The sequence below is a fragment of the Periplaneta americana genome, chromosome 2 (assembly GCF_040183065.1).
Source record: "Periplaneta americana isolate PAMFEO1 chromosome 2, P.americana_PAMFEO1_priV1, whole genome shotgun sequence".
In the NCBI taxonomy this organism is placed as follows: Eukaryota; Metazoa; Arthropoda; class Insecta; order Blattodea; family Blattidae; genus Periplaneta; species Periplaneta americana.
The window spans coordinates 10,310,386-10,327,969 of NC_091118.1; the positions used below are offsets into that span (position 1 = coordinate 10,310,386).

Sequence of the window (17,584 nt, forward strand, 5' to 3'; positions counted from 1 at the left end):
GAACAGAAGTTGCAGGCCTACCAAATTACAAACTGGAAGTGGAACTGGAAAATATACGTAGGCTATAGGCAGGCCTAATATTTTGCGAGGAGGCCTAACTTGTTAGCTACAGGACTAAGTTCCTTCAAGACCGTGAGTTTTCACTCTCAGATTCGTTCTCGTGTTGTGGGGGTGGGGGGGGGGCAAACACACGGAAGAAACTGATGTCCGTACCACATACTGACGTCGGCAGTGGAGGTGAATGGAAACAATAAATCAGGCTGAATTACGTCTGATGTTAATTATGTAAACTATGTACGATCACTGAATACCAAAAAATACCTCAGGGGTGTTCAATGCTCTGTATTATAAATGTGAATGTTTGATTCCGTAGGCAGGGGTGTACAGGGAATCGCCTTCGACTATGGACAGAGCTTTCTCAGGCCTAGTAGGTAAGTTTTCCTCTTCCCATATCACGAGATATAGGCTAAATTATAACCTCACGCCTTTACCCCTTTCACAATATGGCGGTCACAAATTACAGGGCGGTAAACCGTGTTTGAGTCTTTGAAGTTATCAGTGGCGTACTTCATGGATGCTACAAGTTTCTAGGCGTGGATGTAGCGTTCGTGCAGGAACAGTGATGCCAACAGAAATGCTTTTCTTCTCATATTGCGAATAAAAATTAGCCGCAGTATTGATGTGCGTGTGAGGACCAGGAGCAGTAACGGAAGTCAGTGGCGTATCAATGTTATCGAACAGGGCGAGGCGACATACTTACTATGGTTGAAATAGTCCAGATGAGATGCTGATGGGTCAGTGGCGTATGACTATCACACAATAACAACAATCCTGTATGTTTTAGACAAACAGTGATACCAACATAAATAATTTTAACATTTTTATTTGGATATTGTGTACAGCAATTTGAACAATAATAAATTATAAAGACAATCGACTATTGATTACAGTGATAATAATAATAATAATAATAATAATAATAATAATAATAATAATAATAATAATAATATTCACAAGGTATCAGTGGCGTGTCAAGCTCCAACCACAACAAAGCCACACAACACGAGAGTAACGACAGCCTAGAGCAATGAAGTAACAGCATTACACGCAGAGCAGTGATGCCAACACAACACATTCCCGCTGGATACTGTGGTATAATGGTATTGCTGTCGTGTTGGCAGCACTGCGCCTGCTCAGCCCTGCAGCATGGCCGCCACTTCTGTGTGCCTGTTCTGACGCGCCAGGTCCAGGGCCGTCCGTCCCTCCTTATCCCTCGCCCCCCGCTCAGCGCCATGCTGCAACAGCAGCTGCACCACTGGGGCGTGGCCAGTACGTGCTGCACAGTGCAGTGCAGTCCACTGGATTGCATCAGCAGGCTCGTTGGGCCGCGCCCCAGCTGCCAGCAGCAGCTCACACACTGCACAGTGCCCATTGTATGCAGCCCCATGCAGAGCAGTGCCGCCAAATAGTCCTCCCTTCACATCCGGCCGCGCCCCGGCAGCCACCAGCGCCCTGCACGCATCCTGGCGGCCTTCACGTGCAGCCAGCCACAAGGGCGTGCAGCCAGCATGATCCTCGGCGTTCACCAGGCTGCCTGCATCCAGGAGCAGCTGCACCCTGTGTGTGTCCCCCCGCTCCGCTGCCCGGTGTAGCTCAGTCCTGCCTTGGCTGTCCTTCTGCTGCAGGTTGGGCCCGACCTCAGCCGCAGCTCTGAGCTCCTGCAGCAGACAAAACAATCTGGTCAGAGGAAGCTCAGTCAGCTAGGTGACAGTTCACTAGGCTGAGTGAAGCTGATGGCAGTAGCAGTGACAGTAGCCATGACTACAGTGATGTCAGTAGTAGTGACAGTAGCCATGACTACAGTGATGTCAGTAGTAGTGACAGTAGCCATGACTACAGTAATGTCAGTAGTAGTGACAGTAACCATAATTACAGTAATGTCAGTAGTAGTGACAGTAGCCATGACTACAGTAATGTCAGTAGTAGTGACAGTAGCCATGACTACAGTAATGTCAGTAGTAGTGACAGTAGCCATAACTACAGTAATGTCAGTAGTAGTGACAATAGCCATAATTACAGTAATGTCAGTAGTAGTGACAGTAGCCATGACTACAGTAATGTCAGTAGTAGTGACAATAGCCATAATTACAGTAATGTCAGTAGTAGTGACAGTAGCCATAACTACAGTAATGTCAGTAGTAGTGACAATAGCCATAATTACAGTAATGTCAGTAGTAGTGACAGTAGCCATGACTACAGTAATGTCAGTAGTAGTGACAGTAGCCATGACTACAGTAATGTCAGTAGTAGTGACAGTAGCCATGACTACAGTAATGTCAGTAGTAGTGACAGTAGCCATAACTACAGTAATGTCAGTAGTAGTGACAATAGCCATAATTACAGTAATGTCAGTAGTAGTGACAGTAGCCATGACTACAGTAATGTCAGTAGTAGTGACAATAGCCATAATTACAGTAATGTCAGTAGTAGTGACAGTAGCCATAACTACAGTAATGTCAGTAGTAGTGACAATAGCCATAATTACAGTAATGTCAGTAGTAGTGACAGTAGCCATGACTACAGTAATGTCAGTAGTAGTGACAGTAGCCATGACTACAGTAATGTCAGTAGTAGAGTGACAGTAGCCATGACTACAGTAATGTCAGTAGTAGTGACAGTAGCCATGACTACAGTAATGTCAGTAGTAGTGACAGTAGCCATAACTACAGTAATGTCAGTAGTAGTGACAGTAGCCATAACTACAGTAATGTCAGTAATAGTGACAGTAGGCATATCCGTAGTGTCAGTAATAATTGTAGTCATAATTGCAAAAACATCAGTAGTGGTAATAGTATCAGAAGCAGTAGTAAGCAATAGTAATAGTAGCACTTGCAGTAGTGATAGTTCTAGTCTGAAAACTCAAATTAAGTCTGCTCTCCAACTGCAGCTGGTCGCAATCTCTGTTGTAACAGTTTGTATCAGTCATTGCTCAGTAACTGTAACCATGGCAACAGCTCACACTTACTGCTGTCTTCTGGCGCTCCGCTTGCAGTTCGTCTGCCATTTTCTTCAGTTCCTCCTCCTTCGCTTGCAGTTCTTCTCGCAGAGCCCGCAGTGCTTCCTCCTTACTCTGCAATTAAAAACAAATCTGGTTGAGAAGAACCTCAGATGTCGATATCTGCACTACAAACAGTGACGTGCAGCACAGCTTGGGCAGCACTGATTGATTATAAGAATCACGATACAGTATCTACGTAAATCCATTATTAAACTTTCTGTTTATTTAATCATAAAGTATTCAAACGTTTCTAAATACGTTTTGTTAATTGTAAGTCTCGTGATGGGGCATATACCATGCACTTACTTCTGGCAGTGCTGAATGCAGGTTAGCATGGAAGTTGCCATGACAACCCACGTCATCATAACTTTTAACCAATGAGGGACGCCTCAGAGACTGCAGTAAATGTATGTACCCCAAGCAGCCGGTAGCCTGCCGGGCTGTGCGAAGTCGAATGAGTGTGAAACGTGCTGTTTGTCTAGCGCTTGTTTGTACCGGCACTTTGTAGCTACATTGTGTACGTGTATATAAGTGGAATAGAAAGTTTTGATTATGTCTGGTGATAATAATAATTTAATTCAGCAACAAAAGCTAAATACAGTTATTTAACTAAAGCAATGCGGGATCGTGATGTTGCTATTGCACATAAACGCACTCGCGACTTTCGGAACTGTGCGTATTGAAACTGAGCCAGGTGACCAAACACAACAAAGTATTATTCCACATAATGAAAAGGTAACACGCAATAAAGACATTCTGAAAACGCTTAATAACGCCGTTTGTTTACTTGCAAAACTGGAACTTTCATTTAGAGGAAACGGTAAGTCGAAAATGTCCAAAAACCGCGGTAATTGTTTACAACTTTTGGACTACACCGCCCAGTACGACCCTCTTCTAAGGAGACATCTACAGTATCCAAAGGTGTATCAAATCGTATTCAAAATGATTTATTTGAATCTATTGCCAGTGCACTTAATAAGGAAATTAAACAGCAATTACAGAAATCTGATTTTTTTGCCATATTAGCTGATGAGACAACTGACCTCTCGAAAAAAACACATTTTCCTCTCACTTATCGATATACAATTGAAGGAAGGATGGTAGAGCGGTTTGTTTGCCTCCGTGATGTGAGTGAGGACAAAACAGCGGCAGCACATTCTGATCTTATTTTTAAGAAATTTTCAACACTTTTCGAACTGCAGTAAGAAACTTGTTGGAAGTGCAGTGATGGCCTCTTCATTACTTGGTGTCAAGCTAACATTAAGGAGTTTTTTCCACAAGTTTTGTTCACTGCTATGCACACTGTTTTAATTTAGCTGTCCCAAAGTGCTTCAAGTATTCCTGAATGCCGTAAATCTTTTGCTACTCTTGCTGGGCTTGCAGCGTTTTTTCCCAAATCATCAAAGCGCACAAAATTTCTTGATGAATTTCTGGGTCGACGATTACCACATGTTTCCCAACAAGATGGAATAACTCGTCACGACTTACCAATACTTAAAGCAGTCTTTTATAATAGTATTTTTAATTTTAGGAAGTAGTTGCAGTAGGCCCAATCTTATAGATTTTGAAAAAAAATTGGTACCAAATACTAATATATTTTTATAATTAGTAATATTATAAGTATCTTAATCAAATATAAATAGTAAGAAGGAAAAGATGACTTGACTACGCAGCTGCTTGGGTAATCTGGTGGGCACCGCATGTCACTGACTAGAAACATGACTACTACGGTGATGATGATTTTATAATAATAATAATAATAATAATAATAATAATAATAATAATAATAATAATAATAATAATAATAATAATAATAATAACTATTATTGTTTTGATCAATATTAAAATGAGCAATGATTGAGTGGAGCTCATAACCCCCTCGTAACTGTAACCATGGTAACAGCTCACACTTACTTCTTCCAGCTGGCGCCTCATCTCTCGCCCAGCCTCCAGTTCTTGTCTCAGCTTCATCAGCTGATCCTGGTAACTCTGTAATATAAACAATTCTGGATTAGAGAAAGCTCAGCTGGTTAGGTGATAGTCTGACTTGAAGCAACAGGTTTCATGAAGGAATCAAGCTGATGGCCGGTATACAGCATCAGGAAATGAGACAACAGCCACCAACGTATAATGTTTGGATAGAGATTTTCAAGTAAAACCTCCCATACTTCTCAAGGTTTTTTCCCCAAACAGTTTAAGAAATGCTATGTGCCCTCAAATTAATCGCACAACTGCAGGAAGTTAATCTTCATCTTCATGAAATTTTAAGAAATGGGCCATATATCGAATACACACCAGAACAGACTGTAATTTGTATTTTCATGATAAGCCCTAAAAGAAATAGGCCTTTGGTCATCTAGACCAGTATCCATCAAACTTTATGCTATCATTTTTGGCGAAACTTCTGTTTACAACCATTCTCTCCCACTACCATGCAGGCCTATGTGTCTACGTTAAAAAATACAAATCCATATAAAATCGAAAAAAGATTTGACTTTACTGAAAACCAGTCGATAGCAGCCAACTTCTAATGTACCGTATCTACAAGATGAGAAATCGGAATGTGCAAACCTGCTTCCCAATTTATTCCATTTTGCTTCTTAGACGTGCCTTCCTTATTGATATATCTTTCAAGGACTTCGAAGTCTAGTTTGCCAGGCCAAGATGTTAACATAATAACAGCTAAAGCTAGAACCAGCAGACTTGCAAGGAAACTTGATTTCTGATTGACATCACTTCACAAAAAGAAATTTGATCAATTCTATTGTATTAAATGAGCCGTTGAGAGGTAAAGTGGTAGAACGCGAATTTATTAATATTCGGGAATTTAAAGTTTGGGTTTGGTTGCATTTAAAAATCGTGGTTAATTTTTTCACCAACTTTTCCTCAAAAACAATATAAATGTCTGTTAATAAGGCATTGTTGTATTATTTCATAATCCATCCCCCTGCTCTTTACATGACAACCCAAGGTGTCGCGACCCATACTTTGAGAAGCACTGGTCTAGACCTGCCCGCCCTGATATGTAATCCACATTTTCATGATTAGCTTTTTCCTCATCTAATCGACTCTAAACTAGTCCCTGTCCTTGGACTCCTGTCACTTAAGTATGATTTACATGTTGCTGCTTCTAACGCTACTTCCTAGCTTCTTCTGTCGGCACCTTGATGCTTTTCCAGGATGAATATCTGGCTGGAAAATTCGCCAGTTCATAAACATTTACACCAGTGGTCGTCAGCACTCACTGAAATGTGCACCCTAATGCACTGCGTTTTCAGCGGGTAAGAGATCCTGGCCCCAGGGTGCTCTCTGCCCACGACCCCTGATTTACACGGTCCTATCTCCTCTTTTATTTCTCAACTGTTTATAACAGTGGAATATTTTAATAACAGTTCTCACATATTTTTCTCTAGCAGGAGTAGTCAATTATTTCTTTTCATGTTAACCTCGGGGAACATAACCTTGCTTTTTAAGGAACTAGCATTGGAGGACACAATTACACAGGACAAGGACAACACATCATGCCACACTTGCTTGCTTTTTTTTTTTTATTGGGTTATTTTACGACGCTGTATCAACATTTAGGTTATTTAGCGTCTGAATGATATGAAGGTGATAATGCTGGTGAAATGAGTCCGGGGTCCAGCACCGAAAGTTACCCAGCATTTGCTCGTATTGGGTTGAGGGAAAACCCCGGAAAAAACCTCAACCAGGTAACTTGCTCCGACCGGGATTCGAACCCGGGCCACCTGGTTTTGCAGCCAGACGCGCTGACCGTTACTCCACAGGATTGGACACTTGCTTGTTAGACAACGGCCTATACCACCGCAAATGCCTGCACTGAAGGCAGATGTATTCGCCAGTTGTTCAGACATTCAGTCTCTGAAGTCCTGACATCCCATTTCTTTGGAAGCTGCTAGTAAAATCAACCGGCTTATCGCTTGGACTGAGCATTAATGTTGTACACGTTCAACTTGTCATTGAGTGTGTTTCAGTCAATGGGAATTCGAAATAAGACGCTAGTGAAATAAATAAGCAGCTTCATTAGAAAATTTTTATGGCAAATTGACTGACGAATAAGGAAGCTTGTTCAAAGCAAATACAAGCAGCACATATAAATCACACTTCAGCTATCCCCTCAAATCTTCTCAATCTCCTCGGTCTCCTGTCACTTGGCTATCGCCATTTTCGTCTTTCAGATATTGCCAGTACCTTTTACTGCCACTACATTGTGATATATAATGGAGTACCCATATTTATCATTCAATTAAGTGCCTATTTGAACACAGCATCTGCATGTCTGCCTATTTTAAATTTTTTTGTGCTTATTGCTCCAAACTTTAATGTACCCTCAACTGCCCAATTACTGTATCTGTAACCATGGTAACAGCTCATCACTTACTTCTTCCTGCTGGAGCCGCAACTGGTGCTCTCCTTCATATTTCTGCCTCAGTTCTGCTTTCTCCTGTAACCACAAAGGAATCAGGTTCAGACGTAGCCCAGTCAGTAAGGTGGCAGTACAATGAGAAAAAAGAATAACTCACAACCAACTACTCAATATATTGTACTAAACAACACGACATTTCTATTTCTATCTCTCGCATTTTGTACATGGCTTCAAATTGGTTTTAAATATTTGTCAATTTCCCTCGTCACCCATTTTGTGAATGCCGATACAAGCAAATATTTCTGTGGAGTAAAGCCTGTGACCCAATCAAATGTGTTCAGCAGTAACTGTAAATAAGGCAACAGCGGAACTCTTACCCTTTCCGATTCTTCTTTCACTTTTTCCAGTTCAGCCTGTGTTTCTCTTAATTCCCTCTCTCTCAGCTTCAATTCCTCCTTCAGCTCCTCAATGTCGTTGCTGCTCCCTACTTTTTCCTCTTCCTTCCTTGCCTCCAGGCCATGCAGGGACCGCGAGTCCAACCTCTCCTTGAGGACCCTCACCTCCTCTATTAGAGGAAGCAGCAGACGAACCTGTCCCTCCAGGGTCTTCACTCGCTGCTTGAGGTCTGGAATAGGATTCGGTTTTGCCATCCTGCACACCAGAAAGCAAGAAAACAGTGAAACCTACAAATACTATACACAAGTCACTATTGACCTTCTTCTGTTAACATGTACTACAATGATCTTACAGAAACTGCAGTGAATTAGTGCAGTGGAGCAATGAGTTGTACTGCAACTTTCAAGGTCATTTCTGTCCATCAAGTACTTTGCTTTCCTCAAATACGTTACAAGTCTGTTAAAAATCGTTCTCAAAATATTGGATCAGAATAATAATACAGCTTCACTGACTGACTAATGTCAAGGGTTATCCTCAGAATATCGTACAATTGGGGCAGATTAGATACTTTACACTTTTAGATAAATCACTTCTGGATTACTTTAACATTTGTTACTGATTTTCTTTTGCTTGCAATTCAGTAAATTGCAACTCTCTACATGCCAAGTTTGTCTTGATATGTAGACAGTTACAACAAATTTACAAGTTCATGACTGCCGAAAACAACAGTTGCTCATTTACACATCTTGGAATCTGAGCAGTGTTAGAACAATACCATGATCAGCATGGCATGACGTTGCTAGCATTTTACTTTTAATCTAAGAATTTGCAGACTTTGTTGATAAGTACATAAATCCTAATGATTGATTTGTGGTTGTAAGACTCACAGTTTTTAACATCAATTTCGTCATTTTTGGACTTGTTTCGTTTTTAGGTTAATTTTTTCAATTTTGGTAGTTCATTCTTGGCCATTTTTGCGACTTTTGATATTAATTTCAATTTTTGTTTTACTTAACTTTAATATAATTGAATTTTATTTTATTTTGCAGTTCAATTGCCATCCTCATTTACAGCAAGGGTAGGTTGGAATATATTTTTCATGGAAGAGCAATTCAAGATGGACCGTAAGCTTGATTCCTTGAAGAGGCCCAAGGCTTTAGAGAGAGAAAGCTGCACAAATCAATCAGCTGTTCCTTATTTTACAAATGAAATGCACACAACCTTTATAAAGTTTTAGGATTTTCCAGGATTCTGTAAATTCTGTATAGATAGCGATATTCTCCATTGCATGATGAGTTTTATTTCCACACTCCTCATCCTAGCAGCAAATAGCAAACGTTGTTTTCCATGACGTTATATAGAATTCGGTTTTTTTAACATTTTTTTAATAAGTTACCATTTTTCTTTCCTTCGTTGGCTTCTGTGTGATGTATATAGTGAAAAACACGTGGTTTTAATTTGCAGCCACAAATATTTTCACCATAAAAATAGTTGACACTTACCTGTAACTTATATTGGTAATTTGCTAGGAGACATCGTTGCATATAGACCACTTTTACACTAAACCTAAATTTTTTTTTCGCAAGATATACTAAAACCCTAAACTAACTTATCCTAACCTTTTCCTTAATCTGTGACAGGTTACGTTAGGTTAGGTTAATGTTTTAGTATACGTCGTATACACTAAGGTTAGGTTTAGTGTAAAAGTGGTCTATATGCAACGACGTCTCCTAGCAAATTACCTTTATATATTCTAATGCACTGTTCTAGCTTTCCCTCTCCTATTTCTTACAAATGTAACACTCGAGAGGTCCAGGATACAATACGAAAAATGACCACTTTCCTAGTAATTCGTCCTGGACCCCTCGCATATTATATTAGTAACTATAACAAGAGAGAAGGAGGGCTAAAACAGAGCATTACAATAGGATATAAATAGGGAAACAGGCCTATGTATGGAACGAATTTTATGTTGAAAGCAGCCTATTTGTGGCTGCAAACTAAAATCACGTATTTAATCACTAAATAAACATCTCACATAAGTTAATGAAAGAAAAAAAACGTGTCTTCTTTGGTGTAGCCCTAGCTTAGGTTTTTTTTTTTTTTGGAGAAATCAGCACAGAAATATTTATTCAAAAACAGTTTCGCGTTTACCCATTGGCGCAGCCACGGAGAGTGGTATGGTGGTTTGGATAATGAAGCTTTTGTTTTTTTCAATTCATGGGTAATATTCACGGTATTATACAACCAGCGAGGTATTTGCTACGAGACGTTGTTGCATATAGACAAGTTTTACACTAAACCTAAAATTTGTTTTTGTAAGATATACTAAAACCCTAAACTAACCTAACCTGGCAATGGTAAAGTTTAGCGGTCCCTGCTTAGGTCGTTCTTGCACGCATGAAAATAACAATGGAATTTACACTCTTTGGACAGGAAGTACAGGACAGTAAGGATGACGGAAATAACAGAAGGCTAACGGTTTCATTTATGGAATTATGGACGTAGTTTACGAAGGCTACACCAGAGTCGCATTCGCGGTATATGTCTGCAGTTTGAACCCAGTGAGGGCAATATTTGCTCGATCCCCGACATGAAATTATTTTTGGGTACAGCAGAGTCGCATTCGTATTGAAAATAATACATATTTGATAATATACACAATTAGAACTAAAAACGAGATATGATAGTATATTACCAAAAATTATACCGTATATTTTCATTACTGTTACAGTACCTAATATTGTAATTAAATGAAATGAAGCATGCTTCATTACGAAATTCTTGCACATTCATTTATGCATGAATCAATGATTTTCAGTTGCATCGCAAGTATATTTTGATGTTTTAAAATTATAGGTTATGTTTGCTCTATCACTACTTTATTTCTACATTCGCAATTATGCAATTATAATTAAGCATAACGTTACGTATGACGACTTGTAAATGCAATTTGTCTACACATCAATTGCATTTATTCGTTTCATACAGTACTTCAATCTGAAGTCTGATTAGTTAAATATGTTACTGGGACTAAACTAGCGCACATATTCTTTGCATATACGAATTAGTTTGCTTAATTTAGACTTTTATTATGCCTTGTTCATAGGATCAAATGCATTTCCAAAAAAATAAATTGAACGGTTTTCACTTCCGAAATCACAAGAACTACCTCAGCGCTAGTAGTCAGTGACGTATGCAATGGAAGGGAACAGGAACTGGCCACCCTACCCCCATTATTTCTTGGCTTAGTTGCTTTATGAGTGATGCTTTATTGGTCTTCGGACACTTGACTAAATGACAGCTGTATTGCAATAAGGCGACCTCAAAGCAACCAGATTTACAAGGTTATGTTGTCATGTCGAATGTGAATGTCATAGCACAATTATTCAAATTACAGACCACTGTATTAATATATGTATAAATATATTGCTGAATAATTTTTTTACAGCGAAAGAAAGCATTTGTGTTGAGAAATCTTCACATATAGGCTACTAGTTATGGACACTGATAAAGCATTTCCGGAAAATATCAGGAATGCTTAATGTACTCAGTTCAAATTAAGAACCAGTTATATAATATAACCATTTCTGTCTAATTTTGATGTTCTTCAATGCCCCGTCATTCCATAACTACGTTATGATACCATATAGGAATTATAGGTTATGTTTACTCTATTTACCTCATATTTCTATATCCGCAATTATACATCATAATTAAGCATAATGTCACGTATTATACCCCGCACTTTCAATTGTATTTTAATTAACTTATTTATTATGATACTGAGTTGTATTGAATTGTATTTATCGACTATCTACGAAGGGAAATAATATACGGTAGGCCTAACCTATGTAGGCTACATTTCTGATTTCACAGGAGAGACTGTGGTGAATTTTCTACCTACAAGTAAGGATGGTAATCGTGTTCTGAAGTCTATCCTAAATATATTCTTCTTTATTAAATCTCAAAATAGCCTTCGTTCTCAACTTAAAATGTTAATGCAAACAGGTTATGTTAACATGCTGATTTCTCTTCACATTAAAATTAACACAGTTTTATAATTATACCTGCAACATATTATGCAACAAATAAATGGAACTTATGCACATTTTACACTAAATAAACATTTTAATTGTATTATTTATTTATTTCTTACTATACTGGGTTGTATTGAATTATATTTATCTACTAGCTACCAGAGGACGTAAACTAATATCATAGAAGGGACTGTGCTGAATTTTCTACCTACAATTAAAGAAGGCAAATGTGCTAAATTAAAATAAACTCTCACTTTGAGAGAGGAACATAGGTTAAGGGTGTTTGAGAATAAGGTTCTTAGGAAAATATTTGGGGCTAAGAGGGATGAAGTTACAGGAGAATGGAGAAAGTTACACAACGCAGAACTGCACGCATTGTATTCTTCACCTCACATAATTAGAGACATTAAATCCAGACGTTTGAGATGGGCAGGACAAGTAGCACGTATGGGCGAATCCAGAAATGCATATAGAATGTTAGTTGGGAGACCGGAGGGGAAACAACTTTTGGGGAGGCCGAGATGTAGATGGGAGGATAATATTAAAATGCTTTTGAGGAAAGTAGGATATGATGATAGAAACTGGATTAATCTTGCACAGGATAGGGACCAATGGCGGGCTTATGTGTGGCAGCAATGAACCTGCGGGTTCCTTAAGAGTAATTTGTATTGTTATTCGATGTTATAAGGCTAAGTTGTTCCTGTTTTGGTTTTGATTTCTCTTTTCGGCTGAAATGCCATCAATTTAAAGTAAATCAACTATAGTGAATATGATTAATGAATCAAAGGATATTTTATTCGGTGCTTTTTAAAGCATATTAGCAAAAATGGTAAAGTAAACCAATGAACAAAAATGTTTGTAATGTTTGAGGCTATGGAACTGATACCTCAGAACAAAGATTATGCATACGTTAAGAAAGAAACTTTGACAAGTACAAATTCAAGTTCACAGTTAGTATCATAATATGAACATATTATGTAGCCAGTGGGTCTACTGCCGACATGAATGCCACTTAATATGACTTGATGAAAAATTCGCTATTTTTTTTTTCAGCTTTACATTTGATCTATTCATAAACTAGTGTAGCTTTATATTTAATTTGTAGGCTAAAGTTGACAGTGTCAGAAGAACTGGCTGTGGAGGAGGGAAGCCAGCAAAAATTACTGCAGTTGATGAATTGGTATTAGATTATTAAGAAAAAATTCTGCAAGTGTTGCTGGTCTAGGACAGAAAGACCTGATGGCATTGGAAAATATGCCAAATAATCAACATTCCAATTTGTAGAGCAACTTGTATTTGAAGCTTTCCTCATAATGCATGACTTCTATTTGTTTGTCTTGTTATGGCAGGTCCCACTATATTTAACAACTCTTCAAGTTTTTCAGCACTTTACCTAATCTGTTCATTATATTTAAACAGTGCTCCCATAATGGAATAATTGTTCTTTCTGGATATAGTTTTAGCTCTTCTCACAACAACTTCATCACTTGAATCGCAACCAGTAAACCAAATATTAAAAAAATAACTACAATATTTTGTTTTGATTATCTGAGAAAGGTTGTCACTGGTAACTGATAATATAGAAATCATCCAATCTTTAGAGTCTTGTAGCAATATTCCTGTTGAATACTAGTATAATCAACTAAATCAGCAATTTAAGAAACAGAATCACCTATGAACTGGTGAAATCGAACAATATTACTAGTCTGTGAACTGGTAACTACTACTTTACCCTTGTAGTTTCTAGAAACACAGACTTGTAAAAATTTTATTTAATAAATTAATATTACTACTATGCAGACTAATATTATTACGGTAGTCCATGAGTTTCGAGAAACAGGCCTCTGGTCTAGATCGAGAAGGCATTGATATCAGTCTTCAGTTTGAACCCAGTCAGGGCTATATTTGCCAAGTTCGATCTCAGACATTTAATTATTATTTTTGGCTACACCAGAGTCACATTCGCTTCCATCGAATATCCGTCTTCAGTTGAACTCAGTCAGGGCTATATTTCCCTAGTTCGATCCCCGACATTTAATTATTATTTGAAGGGCTCACAACCAGAGTTGACCAAGTCCACCTGTGATCAGTTTGTGGAGTAATACAATCTCGGATGAAGAAAATTTAGATTTATCCATTGCCATAACAAACAAAGTCCATAACTCATCTGTTACTCCACAGAGGACAGCATTTCCTAAAGAAGGTGAATGAAGACTCAATATCTCAGAACTATTCGAGATGAACTTGGTCCACTCTGGTTGTGAACCCCTATGTAGGTATAATGAAATCGCTGGAAAAATCTAAAAACATGTATAGAAAATGAACCTCTCACTTTATATGTCAGTCCACAGTTGGAACCCACTGACGGCTATATTTCCTCAGTTCGAGTCCCGAAATTTAATTATCCTTTATTCTTGGTATAATACAATTGCTTGAAAAAAAGTATGCACAATTACCCTCTCACTTTAAACGTCAGTCCACAGTTTGAACCCAGTGACGGCTGTATTTCTTTGAGTTCGAGCACCGAAAATTAATTATTGTTTTATTATAGATATAATACAATTGCTGGAAATGCCTTTAAAAAAAAAAGTATACAAAATTACTCTCTCACTTTAGACATCAGTCTACAGTTTCTACCCAGGGCGGTTATATATTCTCAGTTCGAGACCCGAAATTTAATTAAATTTATTACATTACTAATTTTGACAACAGCTTTGCTTGTTACTTTAAAATGGCTGTGTTATTACATTATTGTGTATTATTCATTGTCTATACAAGTTTTTAGATTTTTACAGCAATTGAATTATACCCACAATAAAAGTAATTAATTTTCGGTGCCCGAACTCGGAAAATATAGCCGTCACTTGGTTCAAACTGTCAAATGAGATTTAAAGGGAGAAGTTCATTCTGTATACACTTTATTTAGATTTTTAGAGCAATTGTATTATATCTATAATAAAGAATAATTTAATTTCGGGGTTCGAACCGTCGACTGACATTTAAAAGAGAGGTTAAAGTGACAGACGTTCATTGTGTAAATATATTCATAGACAACATAATTGCGCTTTTTATATACCTATAATAAAGAATAATTTAATTTCGGGGTTCGAACCGTCGACTGACATTTAAAAGAGAGGTTAAACCGTCGACTGACATTTAAAAGAGAGGTTAAAGTGACAGGCGTTCATTGTGTAAATATAGGCTATTCATAGACAATTAATATAATTGCGCTTTTTATATACAGTACCTATAATAAAAAATAATTTCATTTCGGGGTTCGAACCGTCGACTGACATTTAAAGGAGAGGTTAAAGTGACATACGTTCATTGTGTAAATATAATCATAGACAAATTAATATAATTGCGCTTTTTACGCCACTCTAGTGTCGGCTTCGTAAACTACGCCGTCAATTGCATACATAAAACCGTCAAACTTATTTTATTATGGCAGTGCTTTTGAATCCCGTCGTACTTGCATGCGTGCAATAACGACCTAAGCAGGGACAGCTAAACTTTACCATTGCCCCTAACCTTTATTTTAATCTGTAACAGGTTACGTTAGGTTAGGTTAGTGTTTTAGTATACTACGTTGTATACACTAAGGTTAGGTTTAGTGTAAAAGTGGTCTATATGCAACGCCGTCTCCTAGTAAATTACCTTCTTGGCTTTGTTGTGTGTATTAGCAATATCCTGTCATGGCAATCAAATAGGCCTAAGGAAGTTTGATTCACAATAATGGCTGTAAACGGCCGTGATTTAAGCAGTGTCGTGTTCTTGGAAGCATGTTTCTCATACTAGCACCCTCTCCTCAATCCCTAATTAAAATTCTGGCTGTGTCACTGCCTTTAACGTTACAATGCAAGTAATTGTTAAATATTATTTCGGACACTTCAATCTTATAATCCAAGAAATATTTTCTCTGAAAACAGCAAGAATCGTTAATATTAAGATCGACACAAATACTTACTTGGAAGGTTAGGAAGACACAAAATACAGTAACTACTAAAACAAAACGGTTTAACTAATTATTTCTATGATATCACAACAATCCACGTATTATTGGAAAACACAAGCGACTAATAAAATGTCACAAAGAAAATATAACACTATTCTATTCGAGAACGAATAACATAAACTTCGTCTTCGCTTCGCTACTATTGCCACGTACACACAAAACTTAGATACAATGTTGCCAACGCTAATAATGCAAAGTAATTTCGATAAAGATGAAATGGAAGAGAACTAGATAAGTGGAAAGACTGAAACACGATTCTTTGTCATTAATCAAAAGTGCAAGGCATTAAAATGTTACAGGAGACGCTATTAGTGATAATATGTTACATCTATTATTGTGTGGCCTTATATTGGCAATGCACATTGACTAATAAATAGCCGAGCATCGGCTTTTTTTCTTCCACGAGGTGGCGGACTCACACACCACATCGTTTAATGTTCTTGCAATAGATGGCAGGACAGTTCCTTGAATCAGAGACATCTGCTGTGAGAGTGGCAAAATACTCCAGATCCACAAGGATAACAATGCTGCATCTTCCTGGAGCTATATGAAAAGCATTGCTTTTAAACCACTACAGATTGTACAAAACAAAGCTCTCGACTGATTCATGAGTCTGACTGGTTTACTAGAACATCTCAAATACATTAAGATCTCAGTATGCCATATATACGTGAAGTTCTTATCAAAATTATAAGGAAGTTTTACAGTCGACTTCAAAGAAGCCCAAATTATTTAATTAAAAGAATTGGAGACTATAATGTAGACGACTTCAGGCTGTACAGAACGTCGAAAATGGCTATTTTCGATATTGGGTAATAATCTAACTGGTGGTCTTGTGATACAGTGTAAGGAAGCACAAACAAATTTCCAAACATTTTCAGGGACATTGACGTCTTCGAATTTGTGCGAAGAAGAGATTCTGTGAACTAACAACACAAGGAACAACATCATAGTGCAGTCAGGGACCCATGAAGTCCGATACTGCATCAAAATCCAACCAAAATTAAAAAAATAATAATAACAATTTGAACTATCTCATCCCATCTTCTAAAACACTGTTTCAGCATTTAATTTTTACCTCTTGTCTTGCTCCGAAATAAAAATAGGTGAATATTACTAATATGTATAAGTTATACTAAATCTGAATTTAAAATCCAAATTTCTCTATCTCGTACCATTTTCCGGGAAAAGTGATTTGAATTTTTTTATGAAAATACTTTTTTTTAATTTATCACAGCTATTGATAAAATTACAACACACTAGGGATTCAAAATTTATCATAATACTTGAACAATTTGTACTGGATACAAAAATGATGTTACATAGTTTAAAACAAAAAAAAAACACAAGAAAAATAAAAATATTTCTTGCGTATAATGAAAAAAGCCTCGGAATTCGAACTTACACTTAAAATAATTTTCTGAATGACTTCTAGACAAACATTTATCTTACAGGAGCTGTCTGCAGAACAATCACTGGTGCACACTACCTCACGCACAATGTCAAACTCTACAGTGAACTTCATATACACTTCCTGGTTGACCATATTCAAGATCTACAGACTACATACAGGAATAAGCTACTTCTTCATGCCAACCCTTTACTAAGAGACATAACATAAATTCAAACAAATACCTCCGTCTTTGACGGTCTTATTAATAAATTTTCTTCAACATAACCTATTTATA

General features: G+C 37.5%; 1 protein-coding gene across 1 annotated transcript; it reads right to left on the reverse strand.

The window, feature by feature from the left end:
* Positions 1–883: 883 nt before the first annotated feature.
* LOC138713049 (26S proteasome non-ATPase regulatory subunit 10-like) lies at positions 884–16,950 on the reverse strand. The gene is made up of 6 exons (XM_069844773.1): positions 15,849–16,950; positions 7,823–8,096; positions 7,461–7,523; positions 4,973–5,047; positions 3,026–3,130; positions 884–1,718 (listed from the first exon to the last, which is right to left on the reverse strand). The coding sequence occupies exons 2-6, from the start codon at positions 8,093–8,095 to the stop codon at positions 1,194–1,196; spliced, it is 1,041 nt and encodes a 346-aa protein (XP_069700874.1). The 5' UTR covers position 8,096; positions 15,849–16,950; the 3' UTR covers positions 884–1,193.
* Between the last annotated feature and the right edge of the window lie 634 nt (positions 16,951–17,584).